Raw genomic sequence first — 22605 nt, forward strand, 5'->3', positions numbered from 1 at the left:
AGGCATGCGCCACCATGCCTGGGTAATTTTGTATTTTTAGTAGAGGCAGGGTTTCTCCATTATGGCCAGGCTGGTCTCGAACTCCCGACCTCAGGTGATCCACCTGCCTCGGCCTCCCAAAGTGTTGGGATTATAGGTATGAGCCACCGCTCCCGGCCTAAAATTTATCTTTTATGGAAGAAGGAATCTTGAGCAACATGTGAACACACCACTATTTGAAAAAAAAAAACACATTTTTTGCATTGAACTATACACCAGAAAAAAGGGGGAAGGGTAGAAATACACATAGATCTATTTATTTGCTTCACAGTAGAGTATTTTTTGGCTGTGTTACTACAATGTCTTCAAATGGAACAAAATGAAAACAAGTAAAACTGCTTATACTTTACAAGCCACCTAACTAAGGTCCTAACTTTTATGTGGTACCAAAATGTGGTACAACAACCAGAGAGACAGATACAATGGCAGCATCAAGACAGACAGACTACAGCAAGAATGCAAGTGGCAAATGCCATGAAAAGCATGTCCTCATCATTCGTGTTGATGAAGATATGCTTCTTCAACACGAATGCGTTGTTGGGTCTGTCCTTTCCTTCTCACCCTTCCACTGTCAGTTGACAAGACCCTGGGAAAATATACATCTTAATTAAGAGCCATGCTACACAGTTCTGAGGTAGAATTTCAGTGTTATTATTACTGTTATTATTATAACATGAAGCAATAATATTTTAAATTCATTTACATACTTTACTACAAGCCAAATGTAAGGGTGTATTCAAGTCCTTATCCTTTACAGTCAGATCAGCCTGGGCACTGTTCACCAAAATATCTGTAGAAAAAGCCCAAAAGAGGGTTACTTAGATGAGATGCTAATTACATGCATTTTGAAGAAGTTACTACAAACACAATAACATATTTAAATTAGTACAGTTCACGTAATCATATTTAATGTATTTAAAGAAAAAAGGGAGTAATTTATTCTCATATCTGTGCTATCCAAATCCAAGGTTAATAGGCACTAATTTTAACTGCTTTTACAGTTCATTATTTCCAGTTAAAATGATTCTGTTGTTATACCTGGTTTCTAAATGTTCAGAATTTCATTGCAGAAGGGTTGGCTCTTTGACAAGGTCCACCAAGAATCAAAAAACAGGGAACTGAAAGACGCTTGAGCAGGTAGAATCAGGTGACCTAAGTAAAACTGCTAATGGCCCTTTTCCACATGTATATACTATGAGAACAACTGATTTCTTGATTTGACATTATTTTGTTTTTTGCATGGGCATAAGGGCAAAGTCCATACAACAAGCACATACCCACAGTGCCTGCCTGCCCATTCTCAGCAGCCATCATCAGTGCTGTTTTCCCTGAATTATCTACTGCGTTCACTGGAGCATTGTGTCTCAGAAGAAGCTGCAAGCACTCCACATGATCAGCAAATGCTGCCGCATGAAGGGGTGTCCTAAAGATTTAAAACAAGTATCACTTTAGTTTCCTTTAAACTTTATTCTCGTTAGTTACTGCCCAAGAAACATGTACATGGTGTTGTCTTAAGGATTTAAAACTTCTCAGTTTATAGACATAGTGATCAGGCCCCCTCCCTCTAAAGGTCATCCAGGGTAGACACTGAAATATCACCTATGGGACTGGAACCCCCTAGATTTGGGGGGGGTGTGTGTGTTGGCCGTGATAATTAAATTAGTGTCTTTACTGACTCTTTAATCTTAAGTTCCAGTGAGTCTACTTTTATCTTTGAGATAGATACTTTAAAAATTAATGCTTAAGTCTGTAGATAATTGGCAGATTAAATGAAAATTTTAAAAACCCATCACATCATCTATTTTGGTTGCTTAATTTCTTTTAGAGGATAATTTGGCATTATTTATCAAAATTTAAAAATATCAACCCTCTAACCAAGAAATCCACTTCTAGGTATTTATCTCTCAGATACACTTGGTCATGTGTACAGACACATATTTTATTTATTTATTTATTTATTTATTTATTTATTTATTTATTTTTGAGATAGAGTCTCACTCTGTCGCCCAGGCTGGAGTACAGTGGCACAATCTCGGCTCACTGCAACCTCTGCCTCATGGGTTCATGCCATTCTCCTGCCTCAGCCTCCCGAGTAGCTGGGACTACAGGCGCCTGCCACCATGCCCGGCTAATTTTTCATATTTTTAGTAGAGACGGGGTTTTACCATGTTAGCTAGGATGGTCTCTATCTCCTGGCCTCATGATCCACCCACCTCGGCCTCCCAAAGTGCTGGGATTACAGGCATGAGCCACTGTACCCTGCCCAGACACATATATGAGAATGTTCACCACACCACACTTTGAAACAACAAAATACTGGAAATGATCTAAATGTTCTTCAATAGAGGGCAGGATGAGCAAATTATAGCATATCCATTCAATGAAACAATACGTAGCTTTAAAAAGAATATGGTAAATCTGTATGTTTTGGTATGGAAGGATCTCCAAGATATACTAAAAGTAGAGCATTGTTATAGAATGCTACCATGTGCAAAAAGAATATATGGATATATACATATATGTGTATATATGTTTGTAGATATGCATAAAAAATATTTAGGAGAACATAACATTTGTAAATAACAGTGTATAGTACCTTTCTCTGTGGAAGAGGCTAGGGATTCTAGGCTTAGAGGGGAATTTCTTTTAATTATACATGCTCCGTAATATTAAAAACCATGCTTATCCATTATTCTTTCAATTAAAAACATAGATGACTGGCTACTCTGCAACCGCAAAGCAGAGGCTAAGATTCATCAAGATAAAAGGCATGCCATTTTAGATTACTTACCTGCCTTTGTCGTCTCTACAACTGACGATACTGGAATCTATGGCCCCAAGCAGCAATGATGCACAATTCCCATGATCATTGATTCTAAAATGAAAATGGGTTTTAATGTAACAATCTCACTCTTTTAAATTATATCACCTCCTAACCCATCTTCCTATGTACTGTATATTTGACAATCTGAAGCATTTAAAAAATTGAAAGTAAATATTTGTGGTACATGTTTCAATGGCATACACTTTGTAACCCCTAGCATTACTTCAGAACCCCTATATCCAGGTAGAAGTTTATTGCACTTATACAAGGCACCATGTTAGGCGTTTTGGAGATATCAAAGTGGAACAGACATGCTTCCTTCAGATTTAAAATCTTTCTGAACTTTGGGAGGCTGAGGCAGGTGGATCATGAGGTCAGGAGTTCAAGACCAGCCTGGCCAATATGGTGAAACCCAGTCCCTACTAAAACTACAAAAATTAGCCAGGCGTGGTGGCGCGCACCTGTAGTCCCAGCTGCTTGGGAAGCTGAGGCAGGAGAATTGCTTGAACCCAGGAGGCAGAGGTTGCAGTGAGCCGAGATTGTGCCACTGCACTCCAGCCTAGGCGACAGAGCGAGACTCCGTCTCAAAAAACAAAAAACAATAAACAAAATAAAATCTTTCTGACTCTTTTTTACTTATACTTTATTGATCTACTTTATCCCTCCAATATCTTTCCAATCAAATGACTCAGTTTCATATAAAGGCCAGAGACAATGTAAAGACAAAGAATCCTCAGGTCTTGGGCCCCCAGGCTAACCATGGAAGCCCAGTTGAACACAGACTCCCAGGCTGACTATGGAAGTCTGACTTAAAGTCACTGCATCCTCTGAACTATGGATCACTATTGAGACTGGAGCAAAAATTAAATTTATCAGAAAAGAGCTTACAACATATGAAAGACAAAGAATTTCAATATATGAAAAGTTGTCCCAGTGTGAAATGTCTTTCTAACCATCTGTAGGCATACTGTTGTCAATGCTGACTTATTTTTAGAATTTGGCAGGCAAATGTGGGTTATACCTGAAGAGTTCTTCACATGGGTAATGCACCTCTCACTCTACCCCTTCACGAGATTTCCCGAGGATGGATCTGTGCCACTTTGGAACTGTGGCATTCCACAAAAATCTCCAGGAAAATCATTAATATTATGCTATCAGATCTACTTGTCTTTAGCAGCAAAAGTGGAATATTTCAGTCTTATCTGTAATCTAAAAGATTTTTTTCCCTACAAAGCAACTTTTCTATGTGTAGTTAAAATAATTAAAGCAACACCATTAACTCTTAGCGTTTCTACTTACATTGCACAGTGCAGTGGAGTAAAGGGATTACCGATAAATTTGCGAAAACATTTTTGCTCCAAAAGTACCTCTATACAGTTTTCATTACCTGCAAGAAATAAAAATAATTTAGGGAGTTTCCAAGAAAGAAATTTTGTTCAACTCAATCTGCTTTTTCATTAAGTATTGAGTTTTTGGTTTATGAATTTTCCTGAATTGGCTGAACATTCATTCTCCATGAAATAAAATTAACAAAATGCCAAAATGTTATTAACATATTCACAGGTGTTCTGAGACTTAATGAACAAATAAAACATGAAGGCCATATGGTCTGGTGAAGAGAGACAGAGAAGATGACTCATTTGCAAGCAGAATATATTCTGTTTTACTCTCAGCTCTTGAAAGATAGATGCCTCACACAGGCATACTTCAATCTGTCCACATTTATAAGAGGAAATGTACCTTTCACCCATACAAATACTTCCACTTACAGTTATGCATTCTAGTGGAGAGGCGAAACTGTGATTAGTAGAAAACAGTATTTGAGATAATGCATGTGAAAAGGTTTTGACTACAAAATACTATATGTGTTTTAAATGGCCCCAAGAACAGTTCTTGGCATATCATGGGCATTCAGTAAGCACTATTCAAATAAGTAGATGAATGAATATGTGAAATCATTTTCAACAAAATGGTAGGTAGTTTCCAAATCAACTGAATTCGAGTTAAGTAAGGTCCTAGCTATCAGCTTACTTGTTATGTGATCCGAGGCAATTTACTTGGGATCTCTGAGCCTCAGTTTCTCACATATTCAAAACTGGACTAGGAATACCTGCCCTACCTATGTCACAGGATGGTGAGAACTTTACTCAATAAAGGGCCTCAGTGTGGTTTGTGATGTTCTATACAATTGTAAGACAGATCTTCCTGCCTGGTATTGTCTCCCAGGAAGAAGGGTGACGGTTCCCCAGCCTGACTAAGCATTCCCTCATTACAGACCTGGTTAAAACAAAAAACAAAAAACAACAACAAAGTCTCTGTGGTTCTCAATTATAATGTGGGAAGGCATTGCCATTTTGCTTTGGAACACAGATTGTCCTGAAACCTCTTCTTGGTTGAACTCAGTGCTAAGTTAGTGAAAGTTCCCTTATGATCTACCTCAGAATGATGTAGATGGGACAATTTGAAATATTAAAATACAAATCAAACTTTTCTTGTATCTAAAAAGAGAATAGGCAATATTGCTTTTAGACAGATTAAAAAGCATATGAAGTAATAAATATAAAAAACTGGCAGTGGCTGGGCATGGTGGCTCACGCCTGTAATCCCAGCACTTTGGGAGGTCGAAGAGGGCGAATTACTTGAGGTCAGGAGTTCAAGACCAGCCTGGCCAACATGGTGAAACCCCATCTCTCCTAAAAATACAAAAAAAAAAAAATGTGTGGTGGTGCCTGTCTGTAGTTCCAGCTACTCAGGAGGCTGAGGCAGGAGAATCACTTGAACCCAGGAGGCAAAGGTTGTGGTGAGCCAAAATCACGCCACCAGCCTGGGTGACAGAGTAAGACTCCATACACCCCCAGAAAAAAAAAAAAAAAGCCAGCAGCTCCAGGCAAGTTGTATAATTTAGCCTTCCAACTAACTACATGGAACCCTCATTGAAATAGTCCCAGACACCTCAACTCTTCCAAAGGATCTAGCTTAGGGTAGCACCCACACATAGCATTCCTTAAGTGGGGACTATATGAATCCCAATTTAAGAGTCTGTACAGGTAGGACTGGAGATAACTGAGCTCCTTTCAATATTTCAAAGTGCCTAGTAAAAAGGAGTCTGGGAAGATGGGAGCTTGAAACTCAGTCCTGGACAAAGGCTGCACTGAAAGGGTGAACAGCTTAGGAGAAGACTGCTCCTCCTCCCCTGCCTGTACCTGGAGAGGCCTAGGAACACAGACACCTCTCACCCTGAACCCTGAGGAGAGGATCTGGTCTGTGTCAGGTTTGCGGCCCGCCATTATCATCAGCACTCTCACTGCATCCTTCTCCTCTTGTAGGTTCTCCAGTGCCAGAGAGCTCCCATAGCTTGATCCAGATGGGGGTCACCCACTAGTAGGTTAAAAAAAAAATCACAATCCTCCAATGGCAGTAAGGGAACAAAACCAAGTTGAGGAAATAGAAAATTTGGCTCTTACTGAGGCAGAATGAATGAAAAAAAGAGGACTGTAATGAAAACACAGTAAGAGGTCTTAAATTGCTATAATTAGAACACACACACACACAAAAACACCTTTTGTGGAACTATTAATAGTTTCTAAATTAAAATTTTAATTGACTAATTGAAAATGTAAAAAGAAAATTGTAGAAGCAAAGTAAAAAATACATGGGAAAATATCCATATAATCTTAGGGGTAGGAGACCTTTTGAAGAGAGACTGGAAACCTGGAAACCATAAAAAATCTGATAGATTCAAGTACATAAAAGCTCAAAATCTCTAAGTGGAAAAAAACATCCTAAACAAGGAACAAAAATATTCATATTTCTAAGACATTCATATCATTAAACATTCATTCATATCACATTCTTATCACTAAGACAAGGTGCTCCCACAAGAAAAGATAAATAGCTCAATAGGAAAAAAGTGAACAGTGGATGGAAAAAGTAATTTCCAGGAGAAGAAATACAAATAGCCAGGGTACTATTAGATAGGGAAATGCAAATTGAAACAAGAAGATACCTTTTGCCCTTCAAATTGACAAAAATTTAAAAAGGTGTTATTCTGGGTTGGCAAGCATGAGAAAAAACACTAACTTTTATACAAATGTTTGGTGAAATAATAAATTTTGATATCCTTTTTTGCAAAATAATATGGTATAATTTATTGAAATTAAAAAATATACAAACCCTCTTACTCAATAATTTTATTTCTGGAAACTTATCTGACAGAATTTATGGTACCATAATATGGACATACACATTGCTGCATTGTTTGTAATAGGAAAAAAAAAACAATCTGAATGTCAATCCACAGAAACCTGGTTGAATAAATAATAAGTTCTGGTATACATATTGCTATGAAATAATATACAACCATTATAAGATCAATCCATATTGATACATATTGACTTGTAAGAATATCTGCAATACAATTTAAACACCAACAAAAAATTATAGAATGGCTGCTATTTGTTCTATAATTCCAGTTTCAAAAAATATACACATTAATTTATAATTATTTATATTCTCAAAGGAAAAATTATGAAAGATGCACACAAAATTACATTAGAAAGTAGGTTTAGAAATGGAAACAATTTTACTTCAGATATTTCTGTACTTTGGAACTGGTATAATTAGCATGCATTTTTAAATTAAGTGAAATACAAATTTTAAAATCTCCCAAATAATAAGTACAACAAAATAAATAAGGAATATGAAACATAACAAACAAACACCAAAAGATGAACCATGCATCTACTAGTAATCAATTGTGACAGGTTATTAAATTATATATATATATTTGGTTTTAGTTTTATTATTTTAATCCCTTGTGGGATCCTGGTTATATTATATAGATCAGAAACCCTGAATAAAACTGGTCATTTAAGCTTATCAGTTGTGATTATGGTTAAGTGTTAATGATTAACTAAAAGGGGAAAGTGGACTTTTACTCAGTTAAGGCATCACAGCAGCTGTGGAGGGGTGAGAACTATTAAAAAAACAAACAAACAAAATACACAAAAAAGATATCTTGGATGCAGAAAGATTAGAAACCATGGTTTGCAGAATTACACAAGGCTCTCACCTCCACTGAGCTCACAGTGGTCTTGGGGTAGGAAGTCTAGTGGAATCAGTCAAATGATAAGCAACTCACCATTGTAACAAGCCCAGTGCAACGGCGTGTAGCCTTGGTTATCTTTGAAACAACAGTCCTCCTCAGAAAGAGCCATTTGGAGCAGCTCGCTCAGCCACGTGGCGTGGCCACGAGCAGCTGCATAGTGCAAGGGCGTCCTCCCTCTGGAATCTTTACAGAGAATTGACACTTCTTGTTCCAGCAGCATTTGCACACATTCCTCGTGTCCTGTCATAATCTGATGCATTGCAATTAAAAACACAAAACAAACCTCAGAAGACTAAGGAAGCAAAGCAGTTGGCTAAGTGAGGTTGGGCTTAGAGCAAGTGGACATATGCCTGGGTCTTTAAGGAAGGCAGACTCTGTCCTATTTCAAGGGCAGAAGGCAGGACAACCTCAGCAAAATTCATAACAGAAAAATCTGTGAACATCAGCATTTTCCAAATATCTCTTGCCTCTCCTGACAACCGTGAAAGATATCATGATGTGGCCAGGCGTGGTGGCTCACGCCTGTAATCCCAGCACTTTGGGAGGCCGAGGCAGGAGGATCACGAGGTCAGGAGATCGAGACCATCCTGGCTAACATGGTGAAACCCTGTCTCTAAGAAAAAAATACAAAAAATTAGCCGGGCATGGTTGTGGGCACCTGTAGTCCTAGCTACTTGAGAGGCTGAGGCAGGAGAATGGCGTGAACCCAGGAGGCAGAGCTTGCGCTGAGCTGAGATCGCACCACTGCACTCTGGCCTGGGCGACAGAGCAAGACTCCATCTCAAAAAGAAAGAAAGAAAGATATCATGATGCAGCAGTATATATCAGTTTTAGAATCAGGAAGGTCTAAGTGAAATCTTGGCACCCCTGTGACAGGTCAGTTCACCTCTCCATCCCTCACTCTATTCACCTATATATAAGAATAGTAATAACAACTTCACAGGGTGTTGTGAGGACTGAGATAACAGATGCAAAGGCTCTCAGCTTGTTGTACAGCCCACAGGAAGCAACCGAGAAATAAAAACTACGATTGTGACAATGATCACATAGCGTTCCTCTTCTCTTCATTTATCAGTGTGCTTGGTACCAGCCCAAAATAGCAATTTTATGATTTCTGCTTCTGTTTACTTAGTTTATTTGGCATGCTTTAAAAAACAGTTCAGAGGGTGCAAGTGGCTCATGCCTGTAATCCCAGCACTTTGTGAGGCAGAGGCAGGGGGATCACTTGAGCCCAGCAGTTCAAGACCTGCCTGGGCAACATGGCGAAACCCCGTCTCTACAGAAAATACAAAAATTAGCTGGGCATGCTGGCATGCACCTGTGGTCCCAGTTACTGGGAGGAGTTGAGGTGGGAGGATCACTGAGCCTGGGAGGTGGAGGTTGCAGTGAGCTGAGATCATGCCACTACACACTCCAGCCTGGGTGATAAGAGTGAGATAAAAAAAAAAACCAAACACTTCAACAGATGTGTGCAAATAATTGTCCACAGGGTACATATTTTGGCATTATTTGTAAGGACAAACAATTAGAAATAGCATAACTACTTAAAACCAGGTAATCATTGAAATAAACTATGACACTTGAACACAATGAGGCATTAAAAATCATGATGCAGAAAAAAGTGAAATGAAAAAAGATCCTTGATATACTAAGAGAAAAAAGCAGATTCCAAATGATATCTTCAGTATTCTCTTTTTAAAATCTAAAACAAATCTATATATAGAAAAAAGATTGGAGATAATATACACCAAATAGTGGTTATCTCCAGGAGGTATAATTACTGGTGATTGTGATTTTCTTCTCTGGGCTTTTAAAAAAATATTCTGCAAATTTTCTATGATATACATGTATTTGGTAGTCAGAAAGCAGAACCAATTTCACCAGCAGTAGGTGTTCGTGCATTTATGATCACAATCTAACATGAAATCTTAAGAGCAAAACCTCCCATTATTTTGCCTTTGCCAAGGATTTTGTAATTTCTTTTGGACTGAATAAGGTTAATTGGTTATGTTCGGAAACAATTTTTGCTAAACAATTTTTGCTAAAAATTCATAGGAGGAAAAAAAAAGAACAAGCTCATTAAAAAAATTGCTTGACTACAGCTGAGAAACGTGTACATACCCCTCTGTGTAAAGCTGTGCATCCTAGGATGTCAACAGTGTCTACGTTGGCTTCCTTTTCAAGTAACAATGAAACAGCATCAATATGTCCATATGCTACTGCAAGCATCAGTGGTGTTCTAGGGAGAGATAAAGCAGGCTTTTAAAAAGGAGATTTAAAAAAATATTCATCACTACCAGTAGGAGGACATTCTCTTTCTCTCTCCCATTCTCTTCCCCTCTCCTTTTGACAATTTCTTAATATTTTCTAAGTGTCCCCAGTTTGCTATACGATATGCAGAACAAGCTATCTGCCTCTGCTCTAATGGCCACATGGAATGTTGTTAGTGGAACGATCCCTAGGGATGAGGCAGGGGAAGCTTCCTTTTCAAAATCTTCATGTTAATCCCATCATTTTCAGACCCATGTAGCATTTACCAGATATCAAGGGCAGGGAGTATGTGTATGCAAAAGCCCCTCTTGCTTCCATCAGAGCAGCTCTACTTTGTAGTATTCTATGTTGGACTTCTGCTAAAGATTTCATTTACACAAAGCTTCTTTCCCTAAAGAAAAGTCTGTCAAGTCTCAGGGAAAGAATGAAGTGTTGTGATGCAAGAGGGAGGTGAGATTCTGACTATCACACTAATTCGCATGCCTGGGGCTAGTCACTGCTGACTTTTGCTCTGCATTTCCTATTTATAAGAGAAGATTAGGTGGGGAATATGCCAACAGAAGGAAATTACTTTGAAAAAACAAAGTTGAGGAAGAAAAGGCATCTGAAGGATTTTAATAATAGAGATAACCTCATGAGGTCTGTCCTATTTATTAATTAGAAAATGGCAATGGTGTAGCAGCTTCAGAAGAAGGTAAAAATGGGCGGAAAGAGGGAACAAAGGAGAGAATATAAATAAGAGCCAGGAAGCATGGCCACAGCCCTTAAAAAGGTGATCCTTTCATCAAGACATGCGCACACCCACCCCTTCATGCTTTTCTTGGGTATATGCACTGTAACTTAAAGCCACCTCATTATATATTGGTCCTGGTCCAAATATATTCCCCCAACTTCTCGGTTCCGCAGTCAGCCTTGTAATGATTTAACAAACCAACCAGGTAGCTGCTGTGATTGAAATGTCAACCCAAGTCCACGTGTGAGCGCACTTACTGTCCTTTGGCATCTTTCACATCGACCGCCTCCGGGTTGTCTGCAATTTCTAGCAACAGCCTTAAACACAGTGTGTGACCATTAATTACTGAAAAAGAAAATAGTGGACAGTGTTTTAACAGAACAACACTACACATATCTCTTCCAAATGACTTTTTTTTTTTTTTTTTTTTTTTTTTTTTTTTTGAGATGGAGTCTCGCTCTGTCGCCAGGCTGGAGTGCAGTGGGGCGATATCGTCTCACTGCAATCTCCACCTCCCAGGTTCAAGCGATTCTCCTGCCTCAGCCTCCTGAGTAGATGGGATTATAGACATGCACCACCACGCCTGGCTACTTTTTTGCATTTTTAGTAGAGACAGGGTCTCATCATCTTGGCCAGGCTGGTCTCGAATTCCTAGCCCCAGGTGATCCGCCAGCCTTGGCCTCCCAAAGTGCTGGGATTACAGGCATGAGCCACCAAGTGACCTTCTGAGACAGAATCTTGCTCTGTCGTCCAGGCTGGAGTGCAATGATATGATCTTGGCTCACTGCAACCTCCGCCTCCCGAGTTCAAGTGATTCTTCTGCCTCCCGAGTAGCTGGGATTATAGGTACGCACCACCACACCCGCTAATTTTTGCATTTTCAGTAGAGACGGGGTTTCACCATGTTGCCTAGGCTGGTCTTGAACTCCTGGGCTCAAGCAATCCGACTGCCTTGGCCTCCCAAAGTGCTGGGATTACAGGCATGAGCCACCGTGCCTGCCCCAAGTGACATTTATTTGGACTTCAAATCAGTGGTTTTCCATTGTTGCCACTGGATCCCCCTCGGCTTCTAGCTCAAGGTAGTTTCAAGGCAGAGTGCCTCTGTGTTAATCTGTCTTCCCCCTTCTTCCTAGCAGAGTGCATTGATCCCCACCTTCCGCTTCTAGCTCCTGTGTTGAGGGTTTTTTCTTACACTGAGGGTCCTTTCTTATCTCCTGTCATGGGACTAATAATCTCTCCCCACTAGTCAGCTCCCCTTTTTGTTCCTCTGAGTCACCCAATTCCATATAATCATCCTGTATCTACCCTGCCTCCAACCCTTTTAAAAAGAAGGAAGAAGGGAGAGAAGGGAGTGGAAGGAGATGAGGGGAGCAGGAGCAGGATGGAGGAGGAAGAAGGGGAGGAAGGAAGTAGAGAAGTGGAGGGGAGAGGGGAGACGGGCAGAAAGGGAGTAGGGAGCTGGGGCTGCCTCTTCTCCCAGGTCGTTTTACATTCTGAGGTAGATATTCAGAAGAGGTATTCCTGCAATAGCGCTGACTGATGGGGGTGGCAGAAAACAAAACCTCACGCCGGCAGGGTGTGCACGCTCCATCCGCTCACTGTTGAGTATGGGTCCCTCAGCTCCGCGGTCCCCGAACCACAGGTGGCGCTTTCTCTGACTTCCCAGGCATCCTCGTGCCTGGCCGAAGTGTGACTGGGCTCCCTGGGAGCCCTTTCCTAGGCCAGGCCGGGCCTCCCCCTGCCTCTCCTCGCCCAGCGGACTGAGTGGGGGCCAATGTGGGCAGGAAATGCGGCCCCCACGCGGGCTGGCCTGGACCGGCTGGGGCGGGAGTATGGGACGCACTCCTGTGCACACCAATACCAGGCTGCTTTAGAAGGCTGTGGTGGTCCCACAGGGGCTGGGAAGCAAACCTGTGTCGATAACCTCGGGGTAAGCTGCTTTCTGCCAGGCTGTTGAACGCAAACCAAAGCCTTATGATAGGCATGACTTCCCACTCAGGGAGTAAGATGAGAGCAACCGTGGTTAAAATTTCAAACGTGAGCTTCTCTCCTCTCTAACAATGAGAAGGCCACAAAGTACATTGCATTTGCCACATTATGGATGTGGAGAGAGAAGGGAATAGACGCCGCTATGTGAGGTTGATAAAGGCTCTCCTAAGAGCTGCATTTTACAGACCTTTTATTTGCTTGCCAGCCACGAGAGAATGCTAATTTAACAATGACACATTTTTTCAGGGACAATACATACATATTAGAATTAGCTTGCATTCATCAACAGCACTCAAATGAACTACAGGAATAATGTGCACATTTTGTAGACCATTGCATTCAGCTAATTCTCAGCAACATTCCATTTATGTATCTCGGGAGGAAATTCTGTGGATTGGAGTACAGGTAATATGTGGTTGCTGCTGCTGTTATGTTTTTTGTTCTTACAATTACACGAAATCTGCTACCATTGGTGAAATAGGCAAGAAGTTTAATGTATGGCTAAAAGGAAATGACTGGCAAAGGACTGACAGCTGAATACTGCAGACGGCAGGTTCATGAACATAGAAAAACAGCATATTTTGACTGGTTTCTCTTTCTGTAGCAATTTAATACTCTAAATAGTCATAATCATAATAGTTCAAGTGACATTTGATATTTGGCTAAACATAAGAAGAAAAAAATTATCTAACATCATATAACTCACCCAATGTGTTAGATAGCAAAACAGTTTCTACAGTTGTGCTTTTTTTTTTTTTGGTACAGTAGCTTTTTGAACTTAGCTAATAGTCCTCAGGTTTTTTTTGTTTTGTTTGTTTGTTTGTTTGTTTTTGAGGCAGAGTCTCGCTCTGTTGCCCAGGCTGGAGTGCAGTGGCGTGATCTCGGCTCACTGCAACCTCTGCCTCCTGGGTTCAAGCGATTCTCCTGCCTCAGCCTCCTGAGTAGCTGCGACTACAGATGCGCACTACCACGCCCAGCTAATTTTTGTATTTTTAGTAGAGATGGGGTTTCACCTTGTTGGCCAGGCTAGTCTCGAATTCCTGACCTCAGGTGATCTGCCCTCCTCGGCCTTCCAAAGTGCTGGGATTACAGGCATGAACCACTGCACCCAGCCCCTCAGGTAAATTTAAGTTCCCCTGAAGTTTGTAGCCAAACTTAAATTCTCATTGGCTTCCTACATGCTACATTTCTTTTTCCCCAAATTACCTTCTAGCAAAAAGATGCTAACATCTTTAGCTCTGCTGCCAAGTTCAGCTTTGTCTCAGACCAGCTCAGCCTCTTCCTATGAGTGACAACCATTTTTCACACGACTCGAAGACTACAACTGTCACTCCAACTATCTGTGCCAAAACTTCTGATGCTCATCCTGGCTCTTGCTCCTCATAGTGCTCTGAGGATTTGAAACTCAAAATATTGGCCTCTCAAAAGAGTTGAAAAAGATTTTGGGTAAGCAGATCCTCAAAGCACACGCTAAAGCTTCTGCACAGTAGACATTTTGTGAACGGTCCAGTGACAGTGTCTTTTTAATGAATGACAGGAGGAAAATCCAAGCTGACTGAGTCTTCTTGACCACTAGGGGGCTTCATTGGACCACAACCCATATAAATGAGTGAAAATGATTGTTCTTCATTGTTTACCTGTTTATAAGGGTGATTTTCCACAATCAAAGTAGGCCCTTTGTAATTGTCAGGAATTATATAATAACGAAAATAAGATGCTTCTCTTAATAATAGCAACTAATCTTTTAAAAAGGAGGACAAAATTTAAATTTTATAATAATAACAAGAATGGCTGGGGAGAAAAAAGACTAAATGTGATGAGAAATAAGAATTTATAATTCAACCACACCAACTATTACTAACCTTATGGCTAACGTTTTTTTTTTCCAGAAACAATCATTTCCAAGTAAGTAGGCAACATTTTGGTTTTTTCAACCTCTGTATTGTTTTTCGTCAGTGACTTGGAAATTTAGGGACATAGATGTAAATAGTTCTACAAGGTCTATCATTCTGGGAAAATTTTCCCAAGTAACAAGAATCATAAAGTCTTTTGAAAAAGTACCTTCACTTATTTGCTTCCTCAATACACTCATTTCACCAAGTAAGACAGTTATTTATCTTTACAAAATGTTATCTACTACCCTAATCAAAGGCTGATATCACTGGATTTCCTGAGCCAAAGATATCTATGCCTTAGCTGAGCTAGAGACTCTTCCATATTACCCTTATGTCTGTGTATATATCTAGAAGTGTCTTGACACAGGTTTTCATGGGCATGGGAGAAAAATCCCAGAAAAGGCAAATGACTTTCTTTTTGATATATACATGTACTTTTAAAGTGTCTTGATTTTTACATCGATGTGTAAAGAAGCTAAGAAACATCATTTAGGCTGGCAGAATGATGTACTGATTGCTGCTTTATGATTCCTTATATGAAATAGCCCTGAATACATTAATATGAATATGAAATAGCAAAAAAACCTGCTATTGGTTTTATGCTTTCAAATACTGTTTGATTTTGACGTATTTTGTTCTATGTAACTTGTTCTGAAGATTGCATTACACCTTGCCCTTTGTTCAGAATGTTTTGTGGTAGCTTTTAGCTAAAAGTTCTGAACTCTCTTTTGAGTTAACAAGGCCAGAGCACCTAGCCAGAGAACACCAATCACCTCCAAGAGGATAGCAGGCCAAAAGCACGTTAGAAGTGTGGAAGTACGTCTGATGTGGAAAGAAAATTGATATTTAAAAAACTGGGATGAAAGAAGATGCTGCTTTCCTTCTATGAAAACTTACAAACAAGCCACAAAACTAGGTAATCAGGCCCTTGACAAGACCTACCTGAGGCATGAAGTGGGGTTCTTTTGGTTACATTGTCTTTCACAAATATGGATGCACCCTGATTGATAAGCGCTTCCACACATTCTGTGTGTCCTTTAAAGGCAGCCAGATCCAGAGCAGTGCGGCCTTTCTCATCCCTGATGTCCAGGTCCACCAGCGACTGCAGAAGGACTTCCAAGGCTTGATGGTGCCCATTGTAGGCCTGCAAAGAAGAAACCAATGGCTCCCATGCTTGCTCGCTCACCTCAAATCCCGCCACAGTCCACAGGAGGGACTGGGCTTCCTGGGCCATGGATAGAGACCACACCCAAGAGCACGTCAGAAAAACACTTGGAATAATTATTAAAACACAGGCAAGCTGGAGAGTTAGACTGAAACACTATAATGCACAAACCTCACAGTTCCATATGAGTTTCGTGTTCTTTCTCTTTTGTCACATAATTTGTTCCAAAGGCACTGAATGTATTAATGTATTCTTATATTTATATCTACTGATCTAATCATCTAATATAAACTAATTTATATTAGCTGAATGAATTACCATATTCTTTTACCTGTCAGTTCAGTCCTAAACATATTGGCATAATCAGAATTTTTTTTCCAGGAGTCTTTTCTGATAACAAACCTGGGGGAAAAATTACTAAAAACATTGTGGACTTTGAGATACAACAGAGACATATAGATGTTCTGTTATAGGCCAACTCTTTACTAATTTCTAACTGTGTGACCTTAGGTGAGTTTCTTAATTTCACTTAGAGTTTGTTTCTTCATCTATAAGATGAGAGCAATCAAAGCTGCCTCCTAGGGTTGCTGTGAAGATGAAATTGCATAGGCTTTGCATAATATCTTGCATGTAGCTAGTGCTTCTTTTCTCCTTTATTTCTTCCCTTGATTGTAATGAAAAACATTTCATTATAGAAACAATTATGGAAATACACTCCATGTAGCAGCACTAAGTTCAGACCTTTTATGAGGTCCTAAGCTATGTTAAGATTAAGAGGCTTGTCAGACACGGTGGCTCACGCCTGTAATCCCAGCACTTTGGGAGGCCGAGATGGGTGGATCACTTGAGGTCAGGCATTCGAGACCAGTCTGGCCAAAATAGTGAAACCTTGTCCCCACTAAAAATACAAAAATTAGCTAGGCATGGCGGCGGGTGCCTGTAATCCCAGCTACTCGGGAGGCTGAGGCAGGAGAATTGCTTGAACCCAAGGTGGAGGTTGCAGTGAGCTGATATCACGCCTCTGCATTCCAGCTTGGGTGACAGAGAGAGACTGTCTCCAAAAAAACAACAAAAAAAGAGGCTTTATACCATCAAAAAACAAAACTAAAAGTCTGAAAGATAATTTTTATTGAGTCTGTAAGTTAAAAAATGTATTAGCCACCCCCCACCCCACCTCTCCACACATAGGCAAAGGACACTGAAAATAAGAGAAGGGAGCTAAGGTTATATGGGGTGAAAATGGGGATGGGGGGCATGGTCAAGAGCAGCTGAGAAAACTGTTTATTGGTGGCCTGACTCTGAAACTACAGATGATAGTTTAAGAGAACATTTTGAGAAATGGGGCACATTCACAGGTTTTGTGGTAATCAAAGACCCCCAAACAAAATGTTCCAGGGGCTTTGGTTTTGTGACCTACTCTTGTGTTGAAGAGGTGGATGCTTGACCACATAGGGTTGATGAGCATGTAGAGGAACCAGAGAGCTGTTTCTAGGGAAGATTCTGCAAAGCCTGCTGCCCATCTAACAGTGAAGAAAATTTTTGTTGGTGGTATTAAAGAAGATATAGAGGAATAGAATTTGAGAGACCACTTTAAAAGGCATGGCAAGATTACAACCACAGAAGTTACGGAAGACAGGCAGATTGGAAAAAAAGATTTGCTTTTGTAACTTTTGATGATCATGCTACAGTTGATAAAACTGTCATTCAGAAATACCACAATATTAATGGGCATAACTTGGAAGTGAAAGAGGCCCATTCTATACAAGAGATGTGGTCTGCTGGATTGCAGAAAGGTCGTGGAGGTGGATCTGGCAATTTTATGGGTGGCAGAGGAAACTTTGGAGGTAGAGGAAGTAATTTTGGCTGTGGTAGAAACTTTGGTGGAAGAAGAGGCTATGGTGGTGAAGGTGGTAGCAGCAGAGGTAGTTATGGAGGAGGTGATGGTGGGTGTAATGGATTTGGAGGTGATGGTGGCACCTGTGATGGTGGTCCTGGTTCTAGTGGTAGAGGGGGCTATGGTGGTGGTGGACCAGGATATAGAAACCAAGGGGGTAGATATGGTGGTGGGGGATATGGTGGTTATGATGAAGGAGGAAACTTTGGTGGTGGTACCTGTGGTGGTGGTGGGAACAATAATGATTCTGGAAATTACAGTGGGCGACAGCAATCAAATTTTGGATCCATGAAAGGGGGTAGTTTTGGTGGAAGAAGCTCAGGCAGTCCCCACGGTGGTAGTTATGGATCTGGTGGTGGAAGTGGTGAATATGGTAGCAGAAGTTTCTAAAAACAGCAGAAAAGGGCTACTGTTCTTAGTAGGAGACAGCAAGGAGTTGTCAGGAGAGCTGCAGGTTACTTTGAGACAATCGTCCTAAATGCATTAGAGGAATGGTAAAAATCTGCCATTTTTTTGGTAATGGTAAAAATCATCCATAGTCAGAAAAGTTACTGCAGCTTAAGCAGGAAACCCTTCTTGTGCAGGACTGTCACAGCCACTGTTTGCAAAAAGTCCAGCTATTAATTAATGCAATGTAATGCCATTTAGATGTACATTCCTGAGGTATTTTATCTGTTGTAGCTTTATCTTTTTCTTTTTCTTTTCATTACATCAGGTATATCGTCCTGTAAATTGGGGTAGTGGTAAGAGGATTAAAAAATTAAGGCATTTTTAACTTTCAATATTTGTGTAGTTCCATTTTTCTACATTTTAATACAGAAACTTTAACAAAATGCAGTTTTGAAGGTGTTTCCTTGTGAGTTAACAATAAAGAAGATCACTGTTAATTACTATTTTGTATGAATTTTATTAAAGTTAACTGTAAAGAAACAACTGCTGACTTACAGTTTATAGGGAATCTATTCTCCCCATTTCCAAACCATGATCTGAATGGGCACTGACAAGTGGAGAAAATAGATATTTGTATGTTTGCAATGTGTGTTTTAGATAAATAGGACGGGGTATTTAAATTAGCATAGTTGTGAATTTAATAGCATTAAGATCACCTTCAAATGAAAAACAAAAACTCAGAATTCACAAAAAAAAAGAAAAGAAAAGCCTGATTCCAGTGTCTTCAGTAACCAAGTCTCCTCTTATGTCACTCGCGCTTCTTATTTTTTTTACTGCAGCTATTACTTAAGACACAATTTGTTTGAAAAAAGGCTCAGCACAGACAAAAGACTAATTTCCTTAATATATAAAGAACTCTTGGAAATCATTTTAAAAACTAGGAAAATATGCAAAAGGCATGAAAAGGCAACTCACAGAAAAAGAAATATAAAAGGTCAATAAATATGTGAATATGTGAGGAAATAAGTAAATTTTTAAAATATGATTTTTCACCTACCAGATTGGCAATGATTAAAGTTTGGTCATGCCCAGTATTAGATAAGACACTGAAAAAAGCAATCATACACTCTGTTGGTGAGAGTATAGATTGGTGTGACATTTGTGGAGGGTGGTTTAACAAAATCTATCAAACTTTTTAAAAAGAGAAATGAAGTTGCAAACAGTACTTAAAGCATGACCTCATTTATATACAAAGCAAATATATCTCATATATATAGGCTTCTATATTCATGGAAGATTTGTAGAAAGATACAAAAGAAGCTATCAATAGTACTTATCTCTAGAACTAGGAAGTAGAGTAATAAATGCATGGACTTATTTTACCTTATCTTTTAAAATATGGTTTGAATGTTTCTTCCTGAGTGTGTGTTAACAATGACAATAATAAAAACTACATTGAAAAGGAGACATAGGAATTAGGAGTACAGATACATTAAACATTTTTTTCTCATCACATTATTTTTGTGAATGATTTTGATTATGTTACATATTAAACCTATATATCATTTATAACAGGTAGTATAACAACACATGCTGATGAATCCCAAAAGTATATCCCAGTCCCACTTCTCCCTTGACTTCTCAACTTGTATGTCCAGCTGCTTATTGATGTTCCCACTTGAATGTGTAATAGGCATCTCAAACCAAAATCTCCCTCCCAAAACTTGCTACATCTGCAGCCTTTACCATCTCAGTAAATGGCAACTTTATTCTTCTAGTTGTTCAGGCCCCAAACCTTACAGTTGTCTTTGTCTTCCCTCCTGTTAAACCCAGAGCTATTGTCCTGAACAAGGAAGGGCTCTGGGATAATAGGGCCAGTGGGTGTTGAAAAATAGCTCTTCCCCTCCTTGCTGCCCTAGTACAGGGAAGTGTCTGCTGAAAGCAAGGGACACATTTGCTAACTCACATGGAGGTGTCATTAGGGTCTCAGGTATCTGGCAGGAATCTGGCCTAATTCTCACAAAGTGCTGTGTCAATGCCACTTTCAGGGCTCATCATTTCTATTCTTTCTTTAAAATACATCCAGAATCTGTCTACTTCTCACCGCATCACCAACCTGTTTTGCCAGGATTACCGCAAAAGCTTCCCTTCCTATCCTTGTCCCACTGCGATCTGTTATTAATGCAACCATTGGGTGAAATCTTTTAAACTCGAGTTGGGTCACATCATTCCTTGCTTAAAACTAGCCTATGACATCTTCCCTCACTGATACCAACATCCAAAACTTTCCATGACCAATCAGGCCCCCAGAATCTGGCCTCCCTCTACCCTCAGCTTCAGCATGTCCCCTCACTCACTCTGTTCCAGCTGCACCAGCCTCCCTCTATAGTTAAATAGCTGCATGTCCCCCTCTGGGTCACTACATCTGTACTTTCTGCTCCCTCTGTCTGGAAAACTCTCCTAGTAATTCTGCTCAAATATCACCTTATCAGGGGGGCTTCCCAGAGCAGCCCATGTAAAATATAAAATAGGCTCTGCCCTCCACCTCACACACACTCCCAGATACTCTCCACCCCACTAATCCTGCTTTCTTCTGCTTCATAGCACAAAACCGATATCAATGGATATCTGTTATGTATCTATTGATTTGCTTATTGTTTGTGACTGAAGGGACTTAATGTGGGTTGTTCCTGCTGTATTCTAGAATCATGCCTGGCACACAGTAGACACTCAACACTTATTTGATGAATAAATGAATGAATATAATGACTACTATATTTATTACCATTTTTGGTAGAAACATATTTTTTAAACAGCAATTATTTTTTGAGGGTTTTTTATGTGCTGGGCAGTATTTCAAACACTTTAGCATAAATCCCAAACATCTTTTCTTATAGATGAAAAAACCAAAACAAGCAATGTTAATTAACTTGTCCAAGATCACTTAGTTAGTAAGTGACAAAATCAGGATTCTGAACCCAGAATCTGTCACTACTAAATCTCACGCTTTTAGGCACCATCTTACAATTTTCCCCAGTAATTCCATTTAGTTGACTTCCAAACAAAATTCTCTTGTCTCTAAGTGGAATAGAGACAAAATAATGGTGACAGAATTGAATAACAAATATTGAATCAGAAACCTAAACCCTTTCTATAGAAGGCTCAACACAGAAATGCAGTGGCTTGAGCGGAGCTATGAAGCAAGAAGGTACACTTCCGGGACTGACCTTTAGACTCTTGCTCTTCTACTACACACACTGCCTGGCTTGAGACAGGAGAATGCATTTCTAAAATAAATTGCTAATAGATATGTCTAACTTTCTGATCTGTGCTTGTTATGCAAACCATAGCTGCACAGGACAGTAAGCCTCTATTCTAACCTAAACTCTGAAGCAATAGCTAACTTTTATGGAGCACTTGCTGTATGTCAGGCAGTATTGGGCATGCATTGCCTCACTGAATTCTCACAACAACCTATGCTCTGCTCCTGTTATTCCCATTTTGCCCAGGATGACACAGAAGGGCAGAGATGATACCCAGCTCTCCCATGGTTACACAGCCTAGTGTGGAGGAGCTGGGTTTCAAAGGTGGACCAGGCTGACTCCCAGAGCCCAAGCTGTGAAGCTTTTCACTAGTGAATATGCAAAGGGCGCAACATGATCATAAGGTATATGTTCCCATAACCTTTTATTATAGGAAATTCCAAACATAAACAAATAATAGAGGATGGTATGATGAATTGCCGTATACCTTTCACGCAGTTTGGGTCATGAACAGCTCAGGGAATAGGCGATTTCTTTTTTTTTCTTTCTTTTTTTTTTTTTTTTTTGAGCTGGAGTCTCATTCCGTCACCCAGGCTGGAGTGCAGTGGCGCCATCTTGGCTCACTGCAGCCTCCGCCTCCCAGGTTCAAGTAATTCTCCTGCCTCAGCCTCCCCAGTAGATGAGATTACAGGTGCACGCCACCATGCCCAGCTAATTTTTGTATTTTTATTTTTATTTTGTATTTTTAGTAGAGATGGGGTTTCACCATGTTGGCCAGGCTGCTCTCAAACTCCTGGACTCAAGCGATTCACCTGCCTTGCCCTCCCAAAGTGCTGAGATTACAGGCGTGAGCCACCACATCCGGCCACACAAGTGATTTTAAGCCAACTCAGGAGCACTTCGTGTAAAACTTGAGATAAGAGGAGCGCCTACATCAGTGTGTGTACATCAGGCTACGACACTTGACTCCAGGCTTAGTCTGTTGCTTAAACTTGGACTTAACTTGCTTAAGTTAAAGAGACCTAATACTAAAAT

General features: G+C 40.0%; 1 protein-coding gene and 1 pseudogene across 8 annotated transcripts in view; one reads left to right on the forward strand and one right to left on the reverse strand.

Moving 5' to 3' along the window:
• Nucleotides 1–22605, reverse strand: part of ANKRD44 (ankyrin repeat domain 44) — a 380176-nt gene that overhangs the window by 8363 nt on the left and 349208 nt on the right. For all 8 annotated transcript variants that reach the window (XM_063647786.1, XM_063647782.1, XM_054479048.2 and 5 more), the window contains exons 18-25: nucleotides 15801–16002; nucleotides 11232–11319; nucleotides 10092–10209; nucleotides 8004–8220; nucleotides 4163–4250; nucleotides 2831–2914; nucleotides 1317–1462; nucleotides 747–829 (exon numbers count right to left, since the gene is read on the reverse strand). In XM_063647786.1, coding sequence (XP_063503856.1) covers nucleotides 747–829; nucleotides 1317–1462; nucleotides 2831–2914; nucleotides 4163–4250; nucleotides 8004–8220; nucleotides 10092–10209; nucleotides 11232–11319; nucleotides 15801–16002 — 1026 coding nt within the window. The remainder of the gene's footprint in view (nucleotides 1–746; nucleotides 830–1316; nucleotides 1463–2830; nucleotides 2915–4162; nucleotides 4251–8003; nucleotides 8221–10091; nucleotides 10210–11231; nucleotides 11320–15800; nucleotides 16003–22605) is intronic.
• LOC129031162 (heterogeneous nuclear ribonucleoprotein A3-like) lies at nucleotides 16091–18307 on the forward strand (annotated as a pseudogene).

Source organism: Pongo pygmaeus, chromosome 11 (genome assembly GCF_028885625.2).
Source record: "Pongo pygmaeus isolate AG05252 chromosome 11, NHGRI_mPonPyg2-v2.0_pri, whole genome shotgun sequence".
NCBI lineage: Eukaryota > Metazoa > Chordata > Mammalia > Primates > Hominidae > Pongo > Pongo pygmaeus.